Source organism: Bacillus rossius, chromosome 10, assembly GCF_032445375.1.
Source record: "Bacillus rossius redtenbacheri isolate Brsri chromosome 10, Brsri_v3, whole genome shotgun sequence".
In the NCBI taxonomy this organism is placed as follows: Eukaryota; Metazoa; Arthropoda; class Insecta; order Phasmatodea; family Bacillidae; genus Bacillus; species Bacillus rossius.
This window is the reverse complement of record NC_086337.1, coordinates 46940612-46960700: the sequence shown is the minus strand read 5'-3', so window position 1 is coordinate 46960700 and position 20089 is coordinate 46940612. Positions and strand designations below refer to the sequence as shown.

At 35.1% G+C, this 20089-nt stretch overlaps 1 protein-coding gene across 1 annotated transcript in view; it reads right to left on the bottom strand.

The window, feature by feature from the left end:
• LOC134536088 (FHF complex subunit HOOK interacting protein 2A-like) overlaps positions 1–20089 on the bottom strand; it is a 42634-nt gene that overhangs the window by 14354 nt on the left and 8191 nt on the right. The window contains exons 6-10 of the mRNA XM_063375622.1: positions 13134–13327; positions 9511–9601; positions 8489–8666; positions 7053–7192; positions 1848–2004 (exon numbers count right to left, since the gene is read on the bottom strand). Coding sequence (XP_063231692.1) covers positions 1848–2004; positions 7053–7192; positions 8489–8666; positions 9511–9601; positions 13134–13327 — 760 coding nt within the window. The remainder of the gene's footprint in view (positions 1–1847; positions 2005–7052; positions 7193–8488; positions 8667–9510; positions 9602–13133; positions 13328–20089) is intronic.

The window sequence follows — 20089 nt, the reverse complement described above, 5'->3', positions numbered from 1 at the left end:
CGTGTAATAAAACAGTTACGGGTTAGTTCACGTCACAGATTCAAATGGCTTGCGTTTCCGTCACAGTTTGGTTTTTCTATTTAAAGATGAAGAAAGGATTTTTATAGGGATGGGCCGGTCGAATCCAGGATTCGTCGAATCTGCGAGTATTCAAGTAACTAATTGGAGAAAACCACACACAAGATAAATATGTCTGTAGATATAACCGTATTTAACCGAATATAATGCGATGATTTTTATCAAAATATCCAAAACTGAAAGTGGGGATCGCAGTATAACCGCAAACCTACATCTTTGCCGCTCGAAGAATGTTTTGAAATGAGGCGGCGCGTCGAGACAACTGTGTCAAGGTCAGGGCCGGCGCCAGCAATGCGGGAAAAACGTGAAGTATGTGTTTTAAACTTTTAAGGGATGATAGTCGCACATTTTATAATCAAACCGTGCATCAAAAACACATTTCGTTCAAATTAAAACAGAAAAACGGAACTCGGATGAAAGACGGAATTAACGCATAATTATCTTCGTAGTACATACTAACGAAAAAATAGGTAGTTTACTCAGTACTTGATAGTGCGCGCGCGGGGCATTCAATCATCGGCGATTTATCGATAGCCCACTACGTGCGCGCACTCTATACGGGAATCAACGTAACCAAACGTGAATGATGCAACTACTTAATTCAATACGTTTGAAAATATCTTTAAAAAAAATTTCAAATTAAATCAGTAAGTGGTAGTATTCAAACTAATAATAAATTTCAACTTGTAAAATACATAAAACGTTTCATATGGGAAAATAACTTTATTGACATCCTGGAGAAAAATAGCGTATATCTTAATGAGAAAAATGGCAGGACCAAAACTTTTTCCCGTGTTTGCCATATGATCTGTGGTGACTGTTAATTGTCGCGATTTGGGGTTATGTTACGAGGGAAAAAAATGTAAATAGCGGAATTGATCGTTACATATTTTACCTGATGTTCATATTACTTAAATTAACTCATGAGTAGTGTTAAAGTAGGTTTTTTTTTTTAATTTTTTAGGTCATATTAACTAGCATCGCATGCCCATATTTCATCAAGTAAGTTCTTTGTATTTGTTTTATGCCTTTTTTAATGGAATAATCTCAGTGTTTTAGGTTCATTTGTAGAAAACAACTATTTGAATGAAAAAAAATTTTTTTTAATATATTTGAATTTTTTTTTTTTTCATGGATTCGGATTTGATATTCGACAAATCCTTAAAGAATTTGACTAAGTATTCGGATTCGACCCATCCCTAGTTTTTTATAATGAATTATTAATATAAATTGTTTGCTGTGCTCTTGTATACTCCACCTTTTTTAAAATAAATGTACTTTCCATGACCAGGTTTTGTTTTTATGAATAACTTTACCTAACAACAATTTTTTTTCCCGCATAATCGTCGCACCCCTACTTTTCAAACGTGATTTTAGAATAAAATGTGCCACAATTAGGCGAGAAAACACGGTATATGTGTTGTATTTTTTAATTTGCTTTATTTCCTACAATATTGAAACCTTTAAATACCGTTGATTTGATTGGCCCATCCCTATTTTTTTTTGGGTTTTACCTGCAGAAAATGATGTGTAGCCGATTAATTTGCAATGCTTTCTTTGAAAACAGTTTGTCAAGTTTATTACATGGACACATATAAATGTTTACCACAGGAATAAAATCGTGAAACAAGAAAAAATTTTCTGCCCAACATTTCAGGAAACACACAATCCCGAATTTTTGGGAAAGCCCGGTATCACGCCCAAATCTATTACTAAGCCAACATAATTTTTATTTCTGTATGATAAACTTAAAATGTTCAATTACTTACTTGGACTACTACGATTGTTGCGCTCACGTTCTTCCTCTTCATCACTCCAGGAACCGATCACGGAATCCAATGATGATGTATCGTAGTAACCACGAGAGTTTACGTATGTAAGTACAAGGCAATGCAGGGCATGCTGACTGGGCTTTTCTAACATCACCTACGAACAAAAAGAATAATAAAAAGTAATAACACAAACTATAACTATGAGGTGGTGTACGTATGCATAGTTTTGCCAAATTTGGAGTTTCCTCTGAAATTTGACTAACAAAATTATTGACTTCTAACAAAAAAAATTTAATTTACTTGCAACCAAAATAATTAAAAATAATAATAAAATTACTAAACAGACATTCTAAAAACTAAAAGCCATTTAGAAGACTTCAGAAACCTTATGTACAGTCACATAAAAATGTTCCTTTGTAATTTCTTTACATATTATTTTAGAGAAGCAGAAGTTAAATATGTAATAAAATACCTGATTAGTTTTGGTTTGATAATAGGCTGACCACTTTTTTTTTATATTTTCTTTCTGATAATTTCTATTTGACACACATCTGTGATCAGTATTTTTATTAATTAAATTCACAATTCCCAACCTATTACATATATTTCATGAAATTGCTGACTTCTCTTGACACAAACGTTGAGAACATTGAATGTGTTTGCACAATTAAATACTAATTGGTAATAAACGAAGGCTTTTGAAAAGCATAGTTCAAGTTGTCATATTAGTGCATGTCTTGAGGAGAACTGGAATTAATTACACCCAACATCAGTTAAGGGCAAGAGACCAAAACATAAAGATGGTAACTTGGATTCAACCATTTTTAGGTTCTACCTCATTACAATTTACCATCGTTAGGGACACCGGTAAGATGTAAATAAAATCGATCTATTTCATCATTAAAAATGTATTATGTCAGTGACTAAATTGCAAAGTAGTGTAAAAATTTTGATAAAATTAAAAACACATTATTCAATAAAAAAAATGTTAACTGTTGTTTACTGAAAAATTTATCTTGTTTTACACAATACAAAGTGAAATTTATAATCAACACACAGGCTGAAGTAAATTTTACAATCTCAACAGTTCACTTTGAATCACTTGGAATTTTCAACCTGTCAGTGAACCAAAATAAGTAAATCTACAAAATTGGGATAAATAAATACTTTATATAAGTCAGTTGTGTATTAGTACAAAAACTGACAAAATAAAGATAATATTTTTTTACTGAACAAGCAAATTGCATTTTTAAAAGTTCACTATATCAGCACATCACCGTTTACTTAATAACTCACTATGTACTCCATGGCCAGTGGCGTAGCGTGCCATCTCGGCGCCTGGGGCGGGAGACCTATTTTGCCGCCCCCATTCTATAGGTGCTTAGTTAAAATTAAATTTCACATGCAATGAGGTACCTTATATTGAAGTTAAAATAGGATGAGCGGTTTTACAAGCGGATTCTACGGGCCTTATGAGCAGCGAAGTCAGAAATAACTTTGTCAAAATCAATATTAACAGCCAATTCTTGTTCAATTGACAATATAGCCAAGTTTGATAGTCTAGCGGAGCTCATAGTAGATCTGAGGTAATTTTTTATTAGTTTCAACTTCGAAAAACTTCTTTCACAACTTCCAACACTAATTGCCAAAGTCAAATATATACGAATCAAGATGACTATATTTGGAACCGAAATTCCGAGATTCAGTTTTTGAATGAACTGGAGGAGCTCCAGTGGTCCTTTACCACTTATATCTTCCTCTGATTCAGAACAGGCAACAACAAACTGCTGAAGACGCTTCCGCTCCATCTGAAACTCGTCCTTGTCGATGTCTTCTAATACATGGGAAAGATCCCCGAACTTGCTGTCCAAAAGTTTCGCTGGCATCAAAAATCCGAACTTGTCCGATATTTCTTGAATTTGCTGGAATAGAGTCGTTATTTCTTGAATGATCTTGTCGAATGATGCGATAATCTCTCGACGGATTTCCTGTTCGTGAGACAAAGCTGCATCTTCAGAAGATTCATCGCCATGCATGCGTTTTTTCCTGCGAATTCTTCTCGTTTTGAGTTCGATTCCGAGTTTTTCGCAGAGAGTCTTAGCAAAGTCAATTGCTTCTTGCACGAAACGGTCTCTACTTTCCACTAAGAGGGTTTTCAAAGCGCAGAGTTTCTGAGCACACTTATCCACACTTAGTCCTCGTTGCTGCAGGTAAATCTGTGCGTCATTTACTTCAGGTAGCACTGCAGCCCAAAAGCCAAGAAAAGTTAGGAAGTTAAATGACTGCATGGCTGTCAGGATAAGACTGGCTCCCAATCTTGTTTCGGAAGTTTCAGATGAATCTGTTAATTGTTCTAGTACCTCAAGAACTACCTCAAACTTATTTTTAAGCATCTTGACAGCTACATGTCTAGCGCTCCAGCGCGTTTCAGTGACTCGTTTTACTGCTTGACCTGTGATGGCAACCAAAGCGTTCCATCGAACAGTTGATGCGGAAAAGAAGGCAAACAGCTTCTCCAGAGTTCCAAAAAACGTCACGGAATCCACTGATTCAGAAGCAGCGTGTACCCCAGCCAAGTTTAGTGAGTGGTTTGTGCATGCAACGAATATAGCTTTCGGATTCAGTGCTTTAATCCGGGCTTGAACTCCATTGTGGATCCCTGACATTGTGGCAGCATTGTCATAAGCCTGTCCTCTCAGATTCTGTATGTCCATTCCGTCTGATGTTATCTTCGCGATTATATCATTGCTGAGATCTGCATTTTTTCCTTTTGGTTCGAAGAAGCCAATGATGTCTTCTCGATGTCCTCTGAAGGCCAGATTCTGTTTGGCTAAGAACTGGATAATATTCAGCAACCTGTACAGTACATCCCTCCACTTCTTCTCCTCACTTTCGAAAACTTCTTGTTGTTTCTGATCGATGGTTGCTTTACAGTTCAGGCGAACTTCCAACTCCTTCCATTTCAAGAAGCTCTGTTCATGGCCCAGGCTATTTTCATGGTCTCCTATTCTTGTATTTAGCTTCCACCATTTGTTGAATCCTTCATCAGATGCGAAGTTAGAGCCGGAATTGCCAAACAGCTTGCAAGAAAAACAATACAAGGATTGCCCCTTTGACCCCTGGTGCGAAACTATAATTTGTGGATTTTTGGGATTTAAATTAACGGACTAATAAAACTGAAACTGGGATTTTACGTTCAGCGTGTTTCACCCAACCCCTGCCAGACCTAGAAGAAAAAAGGCGTCGACCGTTAGAAAATGACTTAACTGAGAAGGGCTTGTAAACCCATAATTTGTAATTAACTAATTTTTTGGTATATTTATTTGCATGTTAAGGTGTGTCAATTTTTTGCTAGATTTCGCCTATGTTAATTGGTATTTACAGCGGTGATACGCCCGGTGCGTATCTATATTTGTATTTGTATTAATATGTTCTTATATATTTTTAATGCCTTTTTGGTAATTATATTTAATTTTTGGAGCTCCGAAGTATATGATCAAATTATAATTTTTTGGGGGAATTGTTAAAGTATTTTTTTAGTATTATTATATAGCTATTTTTTTATAAGTAGTAATAGGGCATGTATTTTATGATGGATGCGCCTATTTGTGATGAAACGATTTTATGATAATATATATATTTATTAAATGTTGTCATATAAATTTTGCGTCTTTTTAACTTGCTGCCTCCTCTCACTGTTCGCAACCTTATTAGTATTTTTTAAGCCTGCTATTAGTTTGGGTTTTAATATTTTTTTGGGTTTACCTGCGCTCGCGGTACGGGGCAATATAGGAGTTTTACTGTGTCCCGGTTTGCGGAAGTTGTTTGGTTTGCCCTGGGTTAAGGTCAAACTTTACAGTACAATGCGTAGTACTAAATTCAATGAGTGCGAAAGAAAGGCATCGACACGGGCCGACGCGTGAAACAAAAGATTTTGTATGAGTAATTAACATAATAAGGAGTGCTGCTCAACTCGGCTCGCGCGGCGTGATGCGATGTTGCCGTTCGTATGTAAACAAACAAACGTTATAAAGAGCTCTGTCAGTGATTTCGCAGTTTTTCTTTTAAATAAATATTAAAAAATAGTTGGTGCGCAAAATTTTAGATAAAAATGGAACATTATAGTGTGTCTGACACATGTAATGAATGAATCATAGATCAGATCTCAACCAGCTTCACCGGCGACCCGCCCCCGCGGGCTGCCGCCCGGGGCGGGCCGCCCCCTCCGCCCCACCCACGCTACGCCACTGTCCATGGCCTTTGCTTCCATAAGCTACCACTTTTTAAAATATAATTTTCATTGTGCCACTTGTATTGCCAAACAAGCTGGCATAATACGGTTTTGTAATAAGTATGTCTAGAAATTATTTATTCAGAACTAAAAATTACTTATTGACTTGACATGGTTGGGGGTCTCAGTGGATAGATGGTCTAATTAATGGGCGCCACTGTGCATAGAGGCACGGACCCGGTAGAGACTTAATTATTTCTTTATTCTGTATTCTTATTAGTTCATTATTATTTTTAAAATAAAATATAAACTTATTGTTACATGTAGAATTATTTTGTGTTTCCCTGATGAATGTTGTATAGACAAAATTTTTGGTGTTATTTTGGTTTTAACACAATACAGAATACACCTTAAGTTTTTTTTAATACCCTACAGAGACCAACTTTTCAATAACAAACTACAATTAACTTCAAAGGCAAACAAGGTTGAATCCAAAATTGCTTATTTTAGTCTCTAACTCCTGGTTGAGCACAGATTTTCAACAGTCTTGCTTGTTAACGTGACATGCTACCACAAAGGAAAAATGTGTTTCCCAGTATTACTGCACTGCCATGGCAGTAAAGTGCTGAATTGGACAAAAATGTGTATGCATGGTAATATTGCTTTGACTGGTACTTGAAAACTACTTAAGTTTACCATTGTATTTAAATTAAATGCCACAATGTAGGCCTTATATGTTAACTTTCCAAAATTGAAATTGTTGATTTCTGTTAGATGAAAATACTGTATGCTATAAATCAAAGGCTTTAGGCAATGTAATTTAGTATCACAGTGGGCTCCAAACTACTCGTGTATCAAACTGATGCCCACAAATCCGAGCTCTTATCGGAGAGGTAGGGATTGAAACTGCAACCCTTGCCATAGGGAAAAGAGATTTCCTTATGCGTGCAGCAGTAGGTCCCGGAACTCACCTCGAAGAGGCGTAAAGTCTCGAGGCTGATCTCGTCCTGGTCATGGAAGCAGTTGTCGAACAGCCGCTTTCGTAGCGGGCAAGTGTGGACGTCCGGTAGCTCAGGGTCACAACTCTCCCCCACCAGCCAGAACATGAACTCTGAACACCACACAAGCATCTTCCTTGTAATCAACTGATAGCGGCAATATTATACAATGGTGAATAGTGATAGAAAACCGAAATAACCACAAAATTAAGTCAATACGTGGCCAAACACACAGATTGAAGTCACTAACACTGAAATGCAGCAAAATTTTACCTCATTTAAGCTATTAAATTATAGAGTTGATCATAAATCTTTAGTTTGGTTTTTTATTTAAAAAACCTAAACATTATGTATTAAGCAAACAAAATTTTTAGTTTCTATTTATAGTTTTTTTTCCCCCTTCAAAGTATTGTTTTATGTAATTATCTTAAGTGCCAACACTCCATATTGTTGAAGCTATTAATCAATGTAGAATGTGTTTATCTTCATTAAAAATTAAAAGACAAAATCCACTATTTTTAAAGTCAAAATTAGCTTTTTTTATAACACCATAAAGTTTGAAACTTTCAATTGATGATACCTTTGAATATATATAATGTATAGACGTCGCCAGCCCAGGTTAAAATTTCTAATACGGTTTGTGGTAGTTGGTTAATTCACCGTCGCAATCACCACCATCTCTAGGGCATCGACTTGTGGTGGTCCCTAGCGGACAAGTGTCGAACTCTTCAAACACCCCTTCCCCACCCTCCCTCAAACATGCGTTGTTCTCCACCCACCCTCTACCCCACCTCTCATCCCTACAGTTTTGTGATGCACAAACTCCCGTTGAACGACCTTGAGCTGCAGTGAATGTCGGGTGGGGGGTGCGGAGGAATGACAGCAGGCGACAGTGCTGCGCTCTAACGTGCAAATAACAACCTAAGACAATATAGGGCATTACGGCAGCGCCCTGCAGTGGTGAAGTTCCCAAGCTGCTCATCATACGCTCCTGAAAAACGTAGAGTAAATCCTATCTACTCGCGACTTCTATACAGTATATATATTCAAAGATGATACTAGTAATAAACTACAAACGATAAGAAAATAACGTACAGCAGAACATTGTTAAGTTGCAACAACTGGGAGTTTTTTTTAAGACTTTAAATTGTTATAGACTTATTAATAGGGACAAGATTATATAGTGAACTGAGATAAAATTGAAATCAAATCGTAAAGCGTGTCAATACACCATGTAACACGAAACTGCAAAGTTAATACACAATGAACTACCAGAATGCCACAAAATTAGTGAAATTAATTAGCATGTTTAATCGAAACTCGACTCCGACTACAAAAAAACGTTATCTTTAAACGTGTTGAATTCAGTTGACGCGACCATTCCCAACTCCGTGTCGGCACTCGCTCACCTTCCAGCAGCGCCTCGGCAGTCACCTGCCTCAGGCACTTGGCCACGAGGGCCGTGACGAACACGAGGTCCGCGTCCTCGCCGGAGAGCAGCGCCGTCTGGAGCACGTCTTCCAGGAAGAGGGCGCGCACGGCCCGGGCCAGGGCACGGCCCGTGGTGGGGTGGGACTCCCGGACCAGCTGCGAGCCAACCCAAACAGTTGTTCCTCACTTCATCGAAGATCATCGGTTCCCCTGTTCTTCTTTTATATTTCATTACTGCTGCCTTCACTCTACACACTCCTAAAGGTGCCTTCACTCTACACACTCCTAAAGGTGCCTTCACTCTACACACTCCTAAAGGTGCCTTCACTCTACACACTCCTAAAGGTGCCTTCACTCTACACACTCCTAAAGGTGCCTTCACTCTACACACTCCTAAAGGTGCCTTCACTCTACACACTCCTAAAGGTGCCTTCACTCTACACACTCCTAAAGGTGCCTTCACTCTATACTCCTAAAGGCCTACGAGTATTCAAAACATATTTTATATCTATGAATAATTTGATATTCGTGAATAGTTATATATTCAATTCTACATTTCAAATAGATTATTTTTTAACAAAAGATGAAACAAATTTTTAACAAAAAAAAATTGTTAACACATTACTATTAGGTTAAGATGGTATACTGAGAAATTTATATTTGTTTCTCCAACATTATACACACATTGTTTTTATACTTAACAAATAATCTATAATTACAATTTAAAATTATTAGTAATACTCTATAATTATATGGAAAATAATTTGTTTTGATAGAACAAATGATAACCGAGTCGTTGCCTCGTTTCGGATTCGGTACGAGATCTTCGCGCGTGCGCAGCTTGCTTCTGTAGAAGGGTTCACAGTAAGTTGCAAACCAAACACCACTAGTAATTGATTTTATTCAAAATAAATTTCATGGTGTGATAGTCTACAGTAAATGAGAAAAACATACGTTAACATTACAATCATATAATACAAATACAAAACTTAATACAAACCTGATCACAATAGTCAAGCCATGCCAAAAAAGCTGAAACTTCACGACAGCCAGCAAACTTTGTGCCGTCAGACCAAAGCGGCGAGTCTAATCTGGAACGAAACACAATGATAACACAATAACTAAGTCAAGTCTATTTTTCTGAGCTACTTCAGTGGAAGGGAATGTCATTAAAGACATATATCTTTTTTGCTGAGGGGACTATAATTTTCTAAAGTTACATGATAGAGGAGGAGATGATGCAGCATACTTGCAAAGAGCATAATTTAGCGCTTGCATACTTGGATATATATATTTATTTTAATCTACGACCCCAGCCAAAAAGAATTATGTTTCCTACACATAATAATAAGTGAGAAGTATCACTTCCGTCACGTGTGGACTTCACGCACACATTTATTTTACTTAAAAATAATATTGCTAAGACAAGTGCAATTTTATTTGTTAATGTTATGCTGTGAAAGCATAAAACAAATTAACACATATACTAATCTTAAGATTTTTATGACTTCCAGAGTTTGTCAGCTTTTGGAATGGTTCACTCGGTATTGTAAGTCACCATCCAACAAACACAAAGGTACATCATAAAATATCTATAATGTGACAAGACACAAAAGAAAATTCGCAGACTCCACTGTCACCGGACGGTCAAGTGAAAGTGCATCGTGCAGGGGTGGGAGGGGGTTATCCCAGCAGCTACCTGCAAGCTGAGAATATCTGTAACACATAGCCGATTTTTTGGAATGGCTACAACGTCAGAATTTAAATCACGTACGAAATCAGGTGCACCACTGTAGTAACAAGCGTGCTGCTACACATTTTAGTGAAATTTGGGGTGCTGAAACTATTGCTGCAACAGATTTTTCGATATCAAAAATCAAAACAAATTTTTACAGGTAGAAAGTGAAAGGCAAAACCAGTTTGACTCTTTTTTTGGCATCATTTAGGTAAGAAAACACAGCAAGGGAAAGTTATTGAAGTAGACAGATAAAATTCCACAATTTTTATTTTCTAAGAGAATCAGTCTCAACATTAAATACGTGAAATAAGAATTTGCAAGAAAACTGAAATTAAATCTCCAGCAGGTAATACTTGTCAAATTAGTTACTAGGATTTCGCTTGATAAAAAAATATTTTGGTTGAAAAGCCTGGATTAGCTGTTTTGAAATGGTACTACATATCTTGAAAAAATACGTAAATTTCTTATGACTGGTGGAACAGCAGTTAGGGGTCGTCCATTAATCACGTGATGTTTTTTTAGCAAATTTTTAACCCCCCCTCCCCCCTAGTGATTTGTGGTGAGGTTTAAGACTAACACTTCCCCCCCCCCCCCCCCCCCCGGTCCAATAAATCACGTGTATTTTTTTGGTACAAAATATTTTTTTAAAATTTCTGAATATTATCTTTAAATATAGGTATAATCTAATTTAATTCTGGAAAATTAAGCACAGTGATAAAAATGTCCAGACACACATTAAGGTTGCAGGTTTATTCTCACTGGCATAAAAATAATAAAGGAAAGGCTTATATGTGATATACGCATGTATTCGGCGCCAAAATCACAGTCTTACTGGCGACTGGCAAGCCGAGCCGGGTGGTTCATGTTGCGGCGGGCGGGGATATTGTTGCCTGGCTACGGCGAGTCAAGGTCACGTGTCGCTTTTCGGTTTAGTAGAAATCGCGCAAAAAAATAAATACACGTGATATCTCTCTAAACCCCCCCTCCCCCCTTGTGATATTTCGTGATTTTTCCCGACACCCCCCCCCCCCCCCCCCCCCTTTTAGAGCCTCACGTGATTAATGGACGATCCCTTACTCTTGAGCATAATTCCATTTGTACTACACAGTGAAGCTTATTGTAGTTAATAAAATATGGTAATTGGCATTCCAAAATCAAATGGTACGTTTCTTGAATGGTTCTTGCAAGCTGAAATATTAATTTAATTTTAACAGGTCGGCCAGAAAGTCTACAAAAAAAAAACAGCAACACCTTCACAAAACTACTATCACAGTTTTAAAGGTACTAAGTAACCTAATTCAACTTCACTACAGTCCACGAACACTCAACACATACAGACAAAATTAAGAGAGTGAAACTACACAGCAACCGAAGAAGCATGAACAAAAACTGAGTAGCGTCGCAAGCAAACTGTAAGAAGTAACCTAATAAATTTACATTAATATGTTCCCTCATCTCTCTTTACCATTTACCAATCCACAAAACACCATTAATTACCTTCTGTGTGTGTCAAATAACTTTTCATGAGTAATGAAAAATACGTCGTACTGTGTAGCGGTACTTACGAGAATTAACGAGAACTATCTAGCGGAGTGAGGGGTGGTAGAGAGGAGGGGGCGTGACGTCAGGTGACATGACGAGTATGATTCGGCTCCCAGCTGATTGCCGGGACTGTGTGTTTGACAGCCGGCCGCGACGGAGCGTTTTTTGCGGAACTGCTTGTGAAGTATGCAGTGTTAGCCCGTGCAAACTCGGATCCCAGCCATGGGGGACTTGCCTTTTGGTTCGCTACGTGAACGAGAGTTAACCGCAATAGTCTGTAATCATCGAAAATTGCTTAGGTTTGCTGCACTCAATGTTATTTAAATGGATTTTAAGAAAAGTGGAATTTCGCACGGCTAGTCGATTTGGACGGTAATTGTTTGTTATCACTACTTCAATTTTAGTGATGATAATGCCATGGCTAGTTTCGCAAAGCATAAAACGCGGTGTTACACGATTGCGCGATGGTGTGGAGCAAGTGGACAAGCCACAGAAGCATCGCGCTGCTAGCGGCGCAATAGTGAGTGGGGTTTATGCCAGACAACGAGAGTCTACTGCATCAAAGGTATGCTTCAGCACCAAGTAAGTGACATGACTGGATTATAGTACTTTCTCTTTCCCCGCTGGTACGAAGCCTGGTTTAAAGAAGATGTGTGTTTGAAAACATAGTGCGGCGACTGGATTTAGCGTTTGGAATATAAGGCCTGAAGAACGTCATAATTTTTATTCCCACCTCCTCTGTAAGAGACTTATGGGACTTTGGTTTAGAATTTATTTTTCTGTAATTTTTGTCTGTAACTAAATGTCGTTAGTCTGTCAATGAAATTATAGCAATTTAAAATGCCACCTAGAGTTTACCTTATAAGGCCCATTCCTTTTTGTTGGTATGACTATACAATTTAATTTTCAAGATGATTGGTTTTTTAACTCATTATTGTGCCAATCACTGTAGAGATTCCAGGATTGTCAGTAAATTTAGTTAAGTATGCTAGTACAGCTATTTGCACACTTGCCATTAGTTAAGTCAGTCTATGCGCGTCTCTTAACCTAAAATCCATTAGAAACTCAGGATGTTGTTAGTGACGCGTACACGGGACTGGCGTGGTGGGTGTGGACGTGAACAACTACCCCGGCCTAAGGGGAGTTGGCCACAGAATATTATTGAACAGTATACTACAATGATAAAACCATGCTCTAAACTTAACGATTTACATACAGTGTAACGGAAATCGATGGCAGAAGATGTACTACAGAGGCGTCAAGCATACGCACACGGGTGCAGTTTAGGCTCATGCAGATGAGAACGAGAGGTGCGGGAAAGGAGGGGGGGAGGGGGAGCTTACCCCCAGTTAACATGTATGTCGTCGAGGTCGTTGGCGTCCACCCCTTGCGGGATGGACCGGTACAAGGTCGCCAACCTCGCAGCCAGCTCCGAGCAGAAGACGGAGCTGCGAGCCAGAGACTGCGCAAAGCCGTCCGACGGCAGGGCTGCCACCGACATCAGACCCTCGCATGCCTTAACCGTTACCCTGTTATCCTACGGGACAGATGCCACAAGATGTTAGTGACTAGCTACGCCCGGGGGCCATGCAACGGTTATGATACGCTACGAAACCCAAGACGCATAGTTACTACAGACAAGATTTTGTGGTTTCATTTTTAAAACAGAATATTTCTGTGTTACTCCACCAAAATAGTGGTACAATTTTTTTCTTGATTTTTAAGATATAATAATTTTTAATAAATTGGTCTAAAACATATACATTCAAAACAATAAAAATAAATTAGTGAGCATTTGTGATTAAATAAGAGAAGCCCAATTAAACAAATAAAATCTATTTTTCTGATCCATGCACTTTGGTGCAATTTTCTGTCTGGAAAAAATTACATTCCTCCAACATAAAACATTAAATGATTTTTTTTTTTAAATGATTTTAAATCAGTTTCCTTTAAGTGCTACTTAATTACATAATATAAGTTGAATTTTTGGTGCTATATAGTGTATAAGTTTGCATTTCGGTGTTATTGAAATTCACCATATAATCTTGTCTCTAATAATTAGAGACCCTGATATTTTGCGCATTCATTTGGTGTCAGGCTAAAATTCAAAGTTATGTGTTTGCACTACCAATATTTTCTTTTCCATTCGCTCATTTCTATGCGAAAACATTTTTATTCGTACCTCTCTCCCAGCTGGAGAGGTATGTCAAAAAAAAAAACTGTGAACCACGGTCAAATCAAGAACACAATGCAAGAGTATGACGGTTTGAATTGTACCTTATCATCAAATGAATCCACAAAATTTCCGTACCTTTATGCGTAATGCACATTCCATGCACAAACATTGGTTAATAGTTTTGGAGGCTTAGTTAGAGGGTTAAAAAAACTACGTCTGTTCACAACTAATTGTACAAATATCATTATCATGTGCTCCGAACAATATTTCAAAAACCAACAATTACTGATAGATCCAAAAAGTTATTTACAGTGAAATTCCTATTATACGAGATATAGTACTGCAGAATGCTGAACTAAGCTAATTATGGCTGAAAACCCACATACCTTACCCTTAAGGCTAAGATCCTTAGTTTTGCAGTCTCCAAGAAAAATATTTCTCCCATGAATATCGTAGTAGATAAAAAAATTAATAAACAGTAGAATTGTAAATAAAACTTTGAATTTTGTAAATATGATGATGAAAATTTTCTCAAAAAATTCTTTCTTATTTAATTTTAATTTAGAAATTTTCAAAACTAAATATTAGGTATATATTTAAACGGTACACAGCTGTTACTTTGCACACAACTTAAAGGAGGTACAATGAACAATTCTCCGGTTTAATTTTTTTAATACAACGTACAGAATTTAAATAATCTGAGTACAAAATATTGTGATTTAACTGTCACTTGCCGCTGATGAAAGGAACGAGTTCAACAGTTTGCCGCTAGAGCTCCGGTTAGTTCCGAGTTTACTCACTAGATGCCTCGAATATCGCAGGAGTTCAGGCGGGAATATTATCGCTTCGAAACGGTCAAAACACAACACTAGTATCAGCAATAGTAATCAATGAATTGAAAACCGTCTCACGTTGTCGACAATTTATATAGATATATTTGTCAGCTTTTCAGTGATGTAAATTATTATTAATATGCTTCACTTGTCGTGACAAATTTATTCATAGAATATTTTTTTTATTTTTAAAATAATCTAACTACAATTACTGAATTGTTTTAGTAGATAGAGATTTATTATAATAGTTGGGCGTCTTAAAAAAAACTTATTTTGGAAATAATAAAGTGCTAAATATGATTATAATATCTAACCTGTTTCGTTTACGGGCATCTACGTGAACGTTGTACATTACATTTTATTACAACATTATTTCACATATTATCTTAGTGACTTCATTATGTATTTTGATATGAATCTACCTTAGCACATGAATGAATCCTGCAATCACGGTGTATTACAATAATAGCAAAATGGTTTCATATAATAATATAACTTCCAAAATCAATTTAAATTATTAAATTATTATTTATACTTCTATCCAAGAATCCTACATTCAAGACAAATAAATAATGTTTTAGATTTTATTAGAATATTTCAATTATTGTAAAAAAATTTATTTGCAAAATGACAATGATTTTATATAAATTTATTTAATTATATTTCTTTAGTTATATTTATTTAATTATGTTTCTTTGATTATATTTGTACCTCGACTTTAGCTCTGGTAGAATGGGCTATACCTCTGGGTGTAATGTTACATAAATGAGTTATGATGAAAATATTAATAGTTAGTATTGCAAATTTATAGAGATGTTTAAAAAAAAAATAGTAACTGAAGGACCAGCCGCCTATGGCAACTTCCTCACGTATGTAATGATTTAGTTATGTATATAACAATACAAAAATTAGGGCCAATCTTTCGATGCTGTCGTTGAACAATGGTTAACTAAAGTCGTTTAAAATTACCTTTGGTTTTTAACAATAGATTTTTCACTACCCAAGCATTTATTGTATCACTAACCTTGAGCAGTTAAACATTTTCGTTAGTTACATAAGTGCGTTAGAAACACAATTACAAGGCAGTGGCGATTCTTTTTTTTTTCTTCTGGGGTCATGTAAAATTATGTTTGTAAACAAATATTGGCCAGAAAGAATTAGGTATATATTTTTCAATTTAACTTCCGCTACATTATTTGCAACTATAAATGATCAAAGAAACATAAGTTCCAAGTGCGCGCACACACGCACGCATATGTATACATGTAAATACTTTTGAACAAATGAAATGAGGAGTTTTAGCAAATAAACATTCAGGTAATTTTCCAAAATAAAATTTTAAAGACCTTTATATTGTGTTCTTACATTTGCAGTTAGATTTATTTAAATTATTTGGCAAATATTACAATCTAAAAATTTTTTAAGTATGTCCAGTAATTGTTTTTAGGTAATTTTATTTGTGTTACAAGAAACCGAAGACCTTGCTGAAGTAAAATTATTATGTATATAAAATGTGTTTAAATGGGTGTGTTATACTTAGATGAAATTGATCTAGAATTATATGAAATAAAATGCTATTGTTTTACCAGCCTTTGAGCTTTCTAGCTTACGTGAAATTGTTATAATTAAACTTTATTGCCTAAATTTTGAATTGCTCGAATATGCAAAAAGTAATTCACTCGCTCACACACTGGCCTATACAAATTCCAACCCACTACCAAAAGAGCTGGAAACTTGAAATTTGGGTCGCAGCCTCAATGAGGAAATTTGGAAAAGTACCGATTTTTATTTTCTAATTACTAAAAAAATAAAATTAAGAAATATGCACGCACCTTTAAAATCGGTGTATACCTTCTTTCGGAAGAACGTTGTTGCAGAAATTATTGTTTACTTCTCATGCTTGTACAAATTGAATAGTACTGTAAATGTATTTGATGACATAAGCAATAGTAAGTTATTAGCTGATATTGAATACAAACAATTTTTTTCGTGACTACAAAAAATAAGGTTCTCTGCTTGGCGAGTGATTAAATTATACTAATGTCAAAAAGATGTTATCGGGAAAAAATAAATGAAGTTATTTTATACCACTGATTCACTACCCATAAAATCAAACTGCAAAGTCTTTGCAACTGGTATCTCACACAAGAAATATAAAACATATTCGTGCTTCATTTTGTATAAAAATAAAACACATATCATATAATATCGGGAGACAGAAAATCGTGCCTATCACCAACATGGCCAATCAGACTCATTGTCATGTTTACGATGGCAAGACAGCTAGCAAACCAGTTCAGTTTATATGCAGCTTAACTGAAAAATTTATTCAATATTTTCGGGGTAGTTTTACGCTCAAAATTAATACAAAACCAAATCAGCAATCCTTGTATGATCATTTATAATACTACAAAAAATCTTCCATTTTTCTTTCGAATTGTATTGAGCACTAAAATATTGATTTACTTTTGGCCCAGGTTTTATTTGACGATACTCTGTAGAGTTTCGCTTGTTTGCATTGTTTATTTATCAGGTTTAATTCATGGCCAAATTAATTGAAGTGTAACACAAAATATTTATATATATATATATATATATATATATATATATATATATATATATATATATATATATATATATATATATATATATGACTGGTTAGGAATCAGTATGATGTACTAGAAAAAATATGTCCTATCAGTGTAATGAATAGTTGTACCCTTACAAGCGTTGAATATTTATGAAACATTTTATTTCTTTGGTATTTAAAGCCGCAGACTTGTATTTTATTTATTTCATTTAGACAACAACATGCGTCCGTGTTTTCTACATGGCACGCTCTGTAATATTTTGAATGTTATAGTAATTTTGGCTTTTTAAAATCTGTGATTTGTGCAGTAGACTAATTTGTAATTTTTTATAATTTCTTTTCACATTTTTAATGATCCATTTGCTAATAGTATATACACTTCTCCATTAATTATAATAAACACATATTCCATTATTGGAATTCTTTCAGAATGGGTATCACAAGACTACAAAAACTATTCTCCTGCATAAGAAAGGTGATACTACCAGTAAAGAAAATTATCGTCAGAGAGCAATTACGTCTTATATCTAGGGACACCTGTATTTTGCGAATACATTTCGTGTCAAGGTATTTTACAAAACAATGTAGATTTTTCTTGTAATTATTGGCTGTGGTCGGTGAAGGCTGTTTTCCCGCACTTGACGGGGCCAATGAGGACGTAGTTACTGTACTGCTGCACGCCCGCAATTCGCCAAACCTCTAAGAAAAAAGCTACAGTTATGTGTGAAATAGCCTGACACGAGATGTATTCGCTAAATACATGTGTCCTTACTTATATCGAAAAATATTTGAACATTGTATGATAATTTTAAGTATGAAAAGTACAAAATACTTTCAAATTTTATACATGGTTTTATATCAACTCTAAGCAGTAAAACATATACTGCTTATTTTCTACAAAATATATCTATACACGGCAACTGTTTATGAATCACTTGAGTTTTTTTATAAAGAATCTAAGCCCTTGACTGTATAAATATATTGTTGGATGAATTAACTAAACTAGGAATACTATAATATGCACAAAAATGACATAAAGCATAATCTATCTATTTAGCACAGCCTGAATAATTCATTTCCTATTGTCAAGACTAAAATTTAAAAAATGGCGAAAGAAGCAGTATAAAATAACTATCTCATTATCTTTGCGGGTAACTCAAACATCATACAAACAATACGAAATATTCTTAAACGCAAGAAAGAATATTTTAAACACTGTAAATAACTTAGATTTTAAATCAAAGGATAATAATCAGTCTGTAAAATTTAGTTTTAACGATGAGTTGGAAACAGAACATCAAACATATAGCATAGGTGTTACTGCCAACAGAGAACTCTCACAAACAATACAATTCCTTTCTGCGAAACCTGCAAGCTCCGGTACCTTCTGTAATTATATATATATATACTTATATACTTTTTTCGATAATGAAGTCAATCTGAATTTATTGCCTTTTTTTTCCATATTTTTTTATACATTAGATGTATATAAATATAAAAATTTATGTAACAGGATGAATCTTAAATGGTTTGAACAGTTATCTATAATGACTTAGTTGGTTTGTTCATTAAAAGCCTTTCTTTTTTACTGTTCAAGTTGGATTCCTTTATAACTAAAAAATATATATATCACGTAACTAAAAAAATAAATAAAAGAGCAAACTTCTGTTCGTATAAAGGTGTTAATTTTATGAAAATAATGTAATACAATTTGTTCTCTAGATAAGTAGATTTAGAAGTAAGACTTCATATTTCAGTCGTTACCATGGTACGACTTCCGGAAAAGTTTGACATATATATATATATATAAATCTGGAAAAAAAGGCAATAAATTCAGATTGACTTTATTATCGAAGTAGAATAAAACACAAAATACACTTGCAGAGAACCACCAAATATATTGCGTGTTTCTGTAATGGAGTTAAACTTTAAAATCGCCTTTATTATTTCAAAACAATAATTTAAAACTCCAAGCAAATGTAAGAACACGTCTTCTAGATATAACGGAAGATTATAATGCCGTGTCCGAATTCACCTGAAGAATATACATGTAGATACTTTGGAAGTGACTTCGCAAGGCTGTCAGAAATGGACGTGAAGTATGCTATGCAATACGCAAGTAAATGAATCTGTGTAATTCTCGCGTACTTCCAGTTGAAAATAAGTCTTCATTTGAAAATTTTTTGGTCATATTTTATATATCATTTAAATAATTTAAGAGGTCGTAAAATAAATATCATTTATTTTGTATTTTACTGGTATCAATAAATAAATTGACAAAATTAATTTATGGATGTTTAAAACGAAGTTTCAACAAACACATGTACATATTTAGCCTACCGATCGTTACTACAAAACAAAAGTCCAATAATAATGTAAGATGCCGTAAATTCACGTGAAAGCGATGGACTAATTTCACATGCGTTTAAAAATAAAATCTAAACATCCTTTTCGGCTGGCTAAACATTGGACATATCCGGATTCGTCAAATGCAAGTGAAGTACGCAAGGTTGTAAACATGTAACTGCATTACTTTATGATTAAATTTTAATATAATTATGCATACCTCCAAAAAATGTTCAGTTAAAATTAGTATTGTATTGGTGTTTGTATTAAAATATAATGTATACCGGGTATATTTTTATTGTGTTTTAAGATTTGTTGACTTTTGTACCTCATGTACTTTTGGTGAAAAGTGAA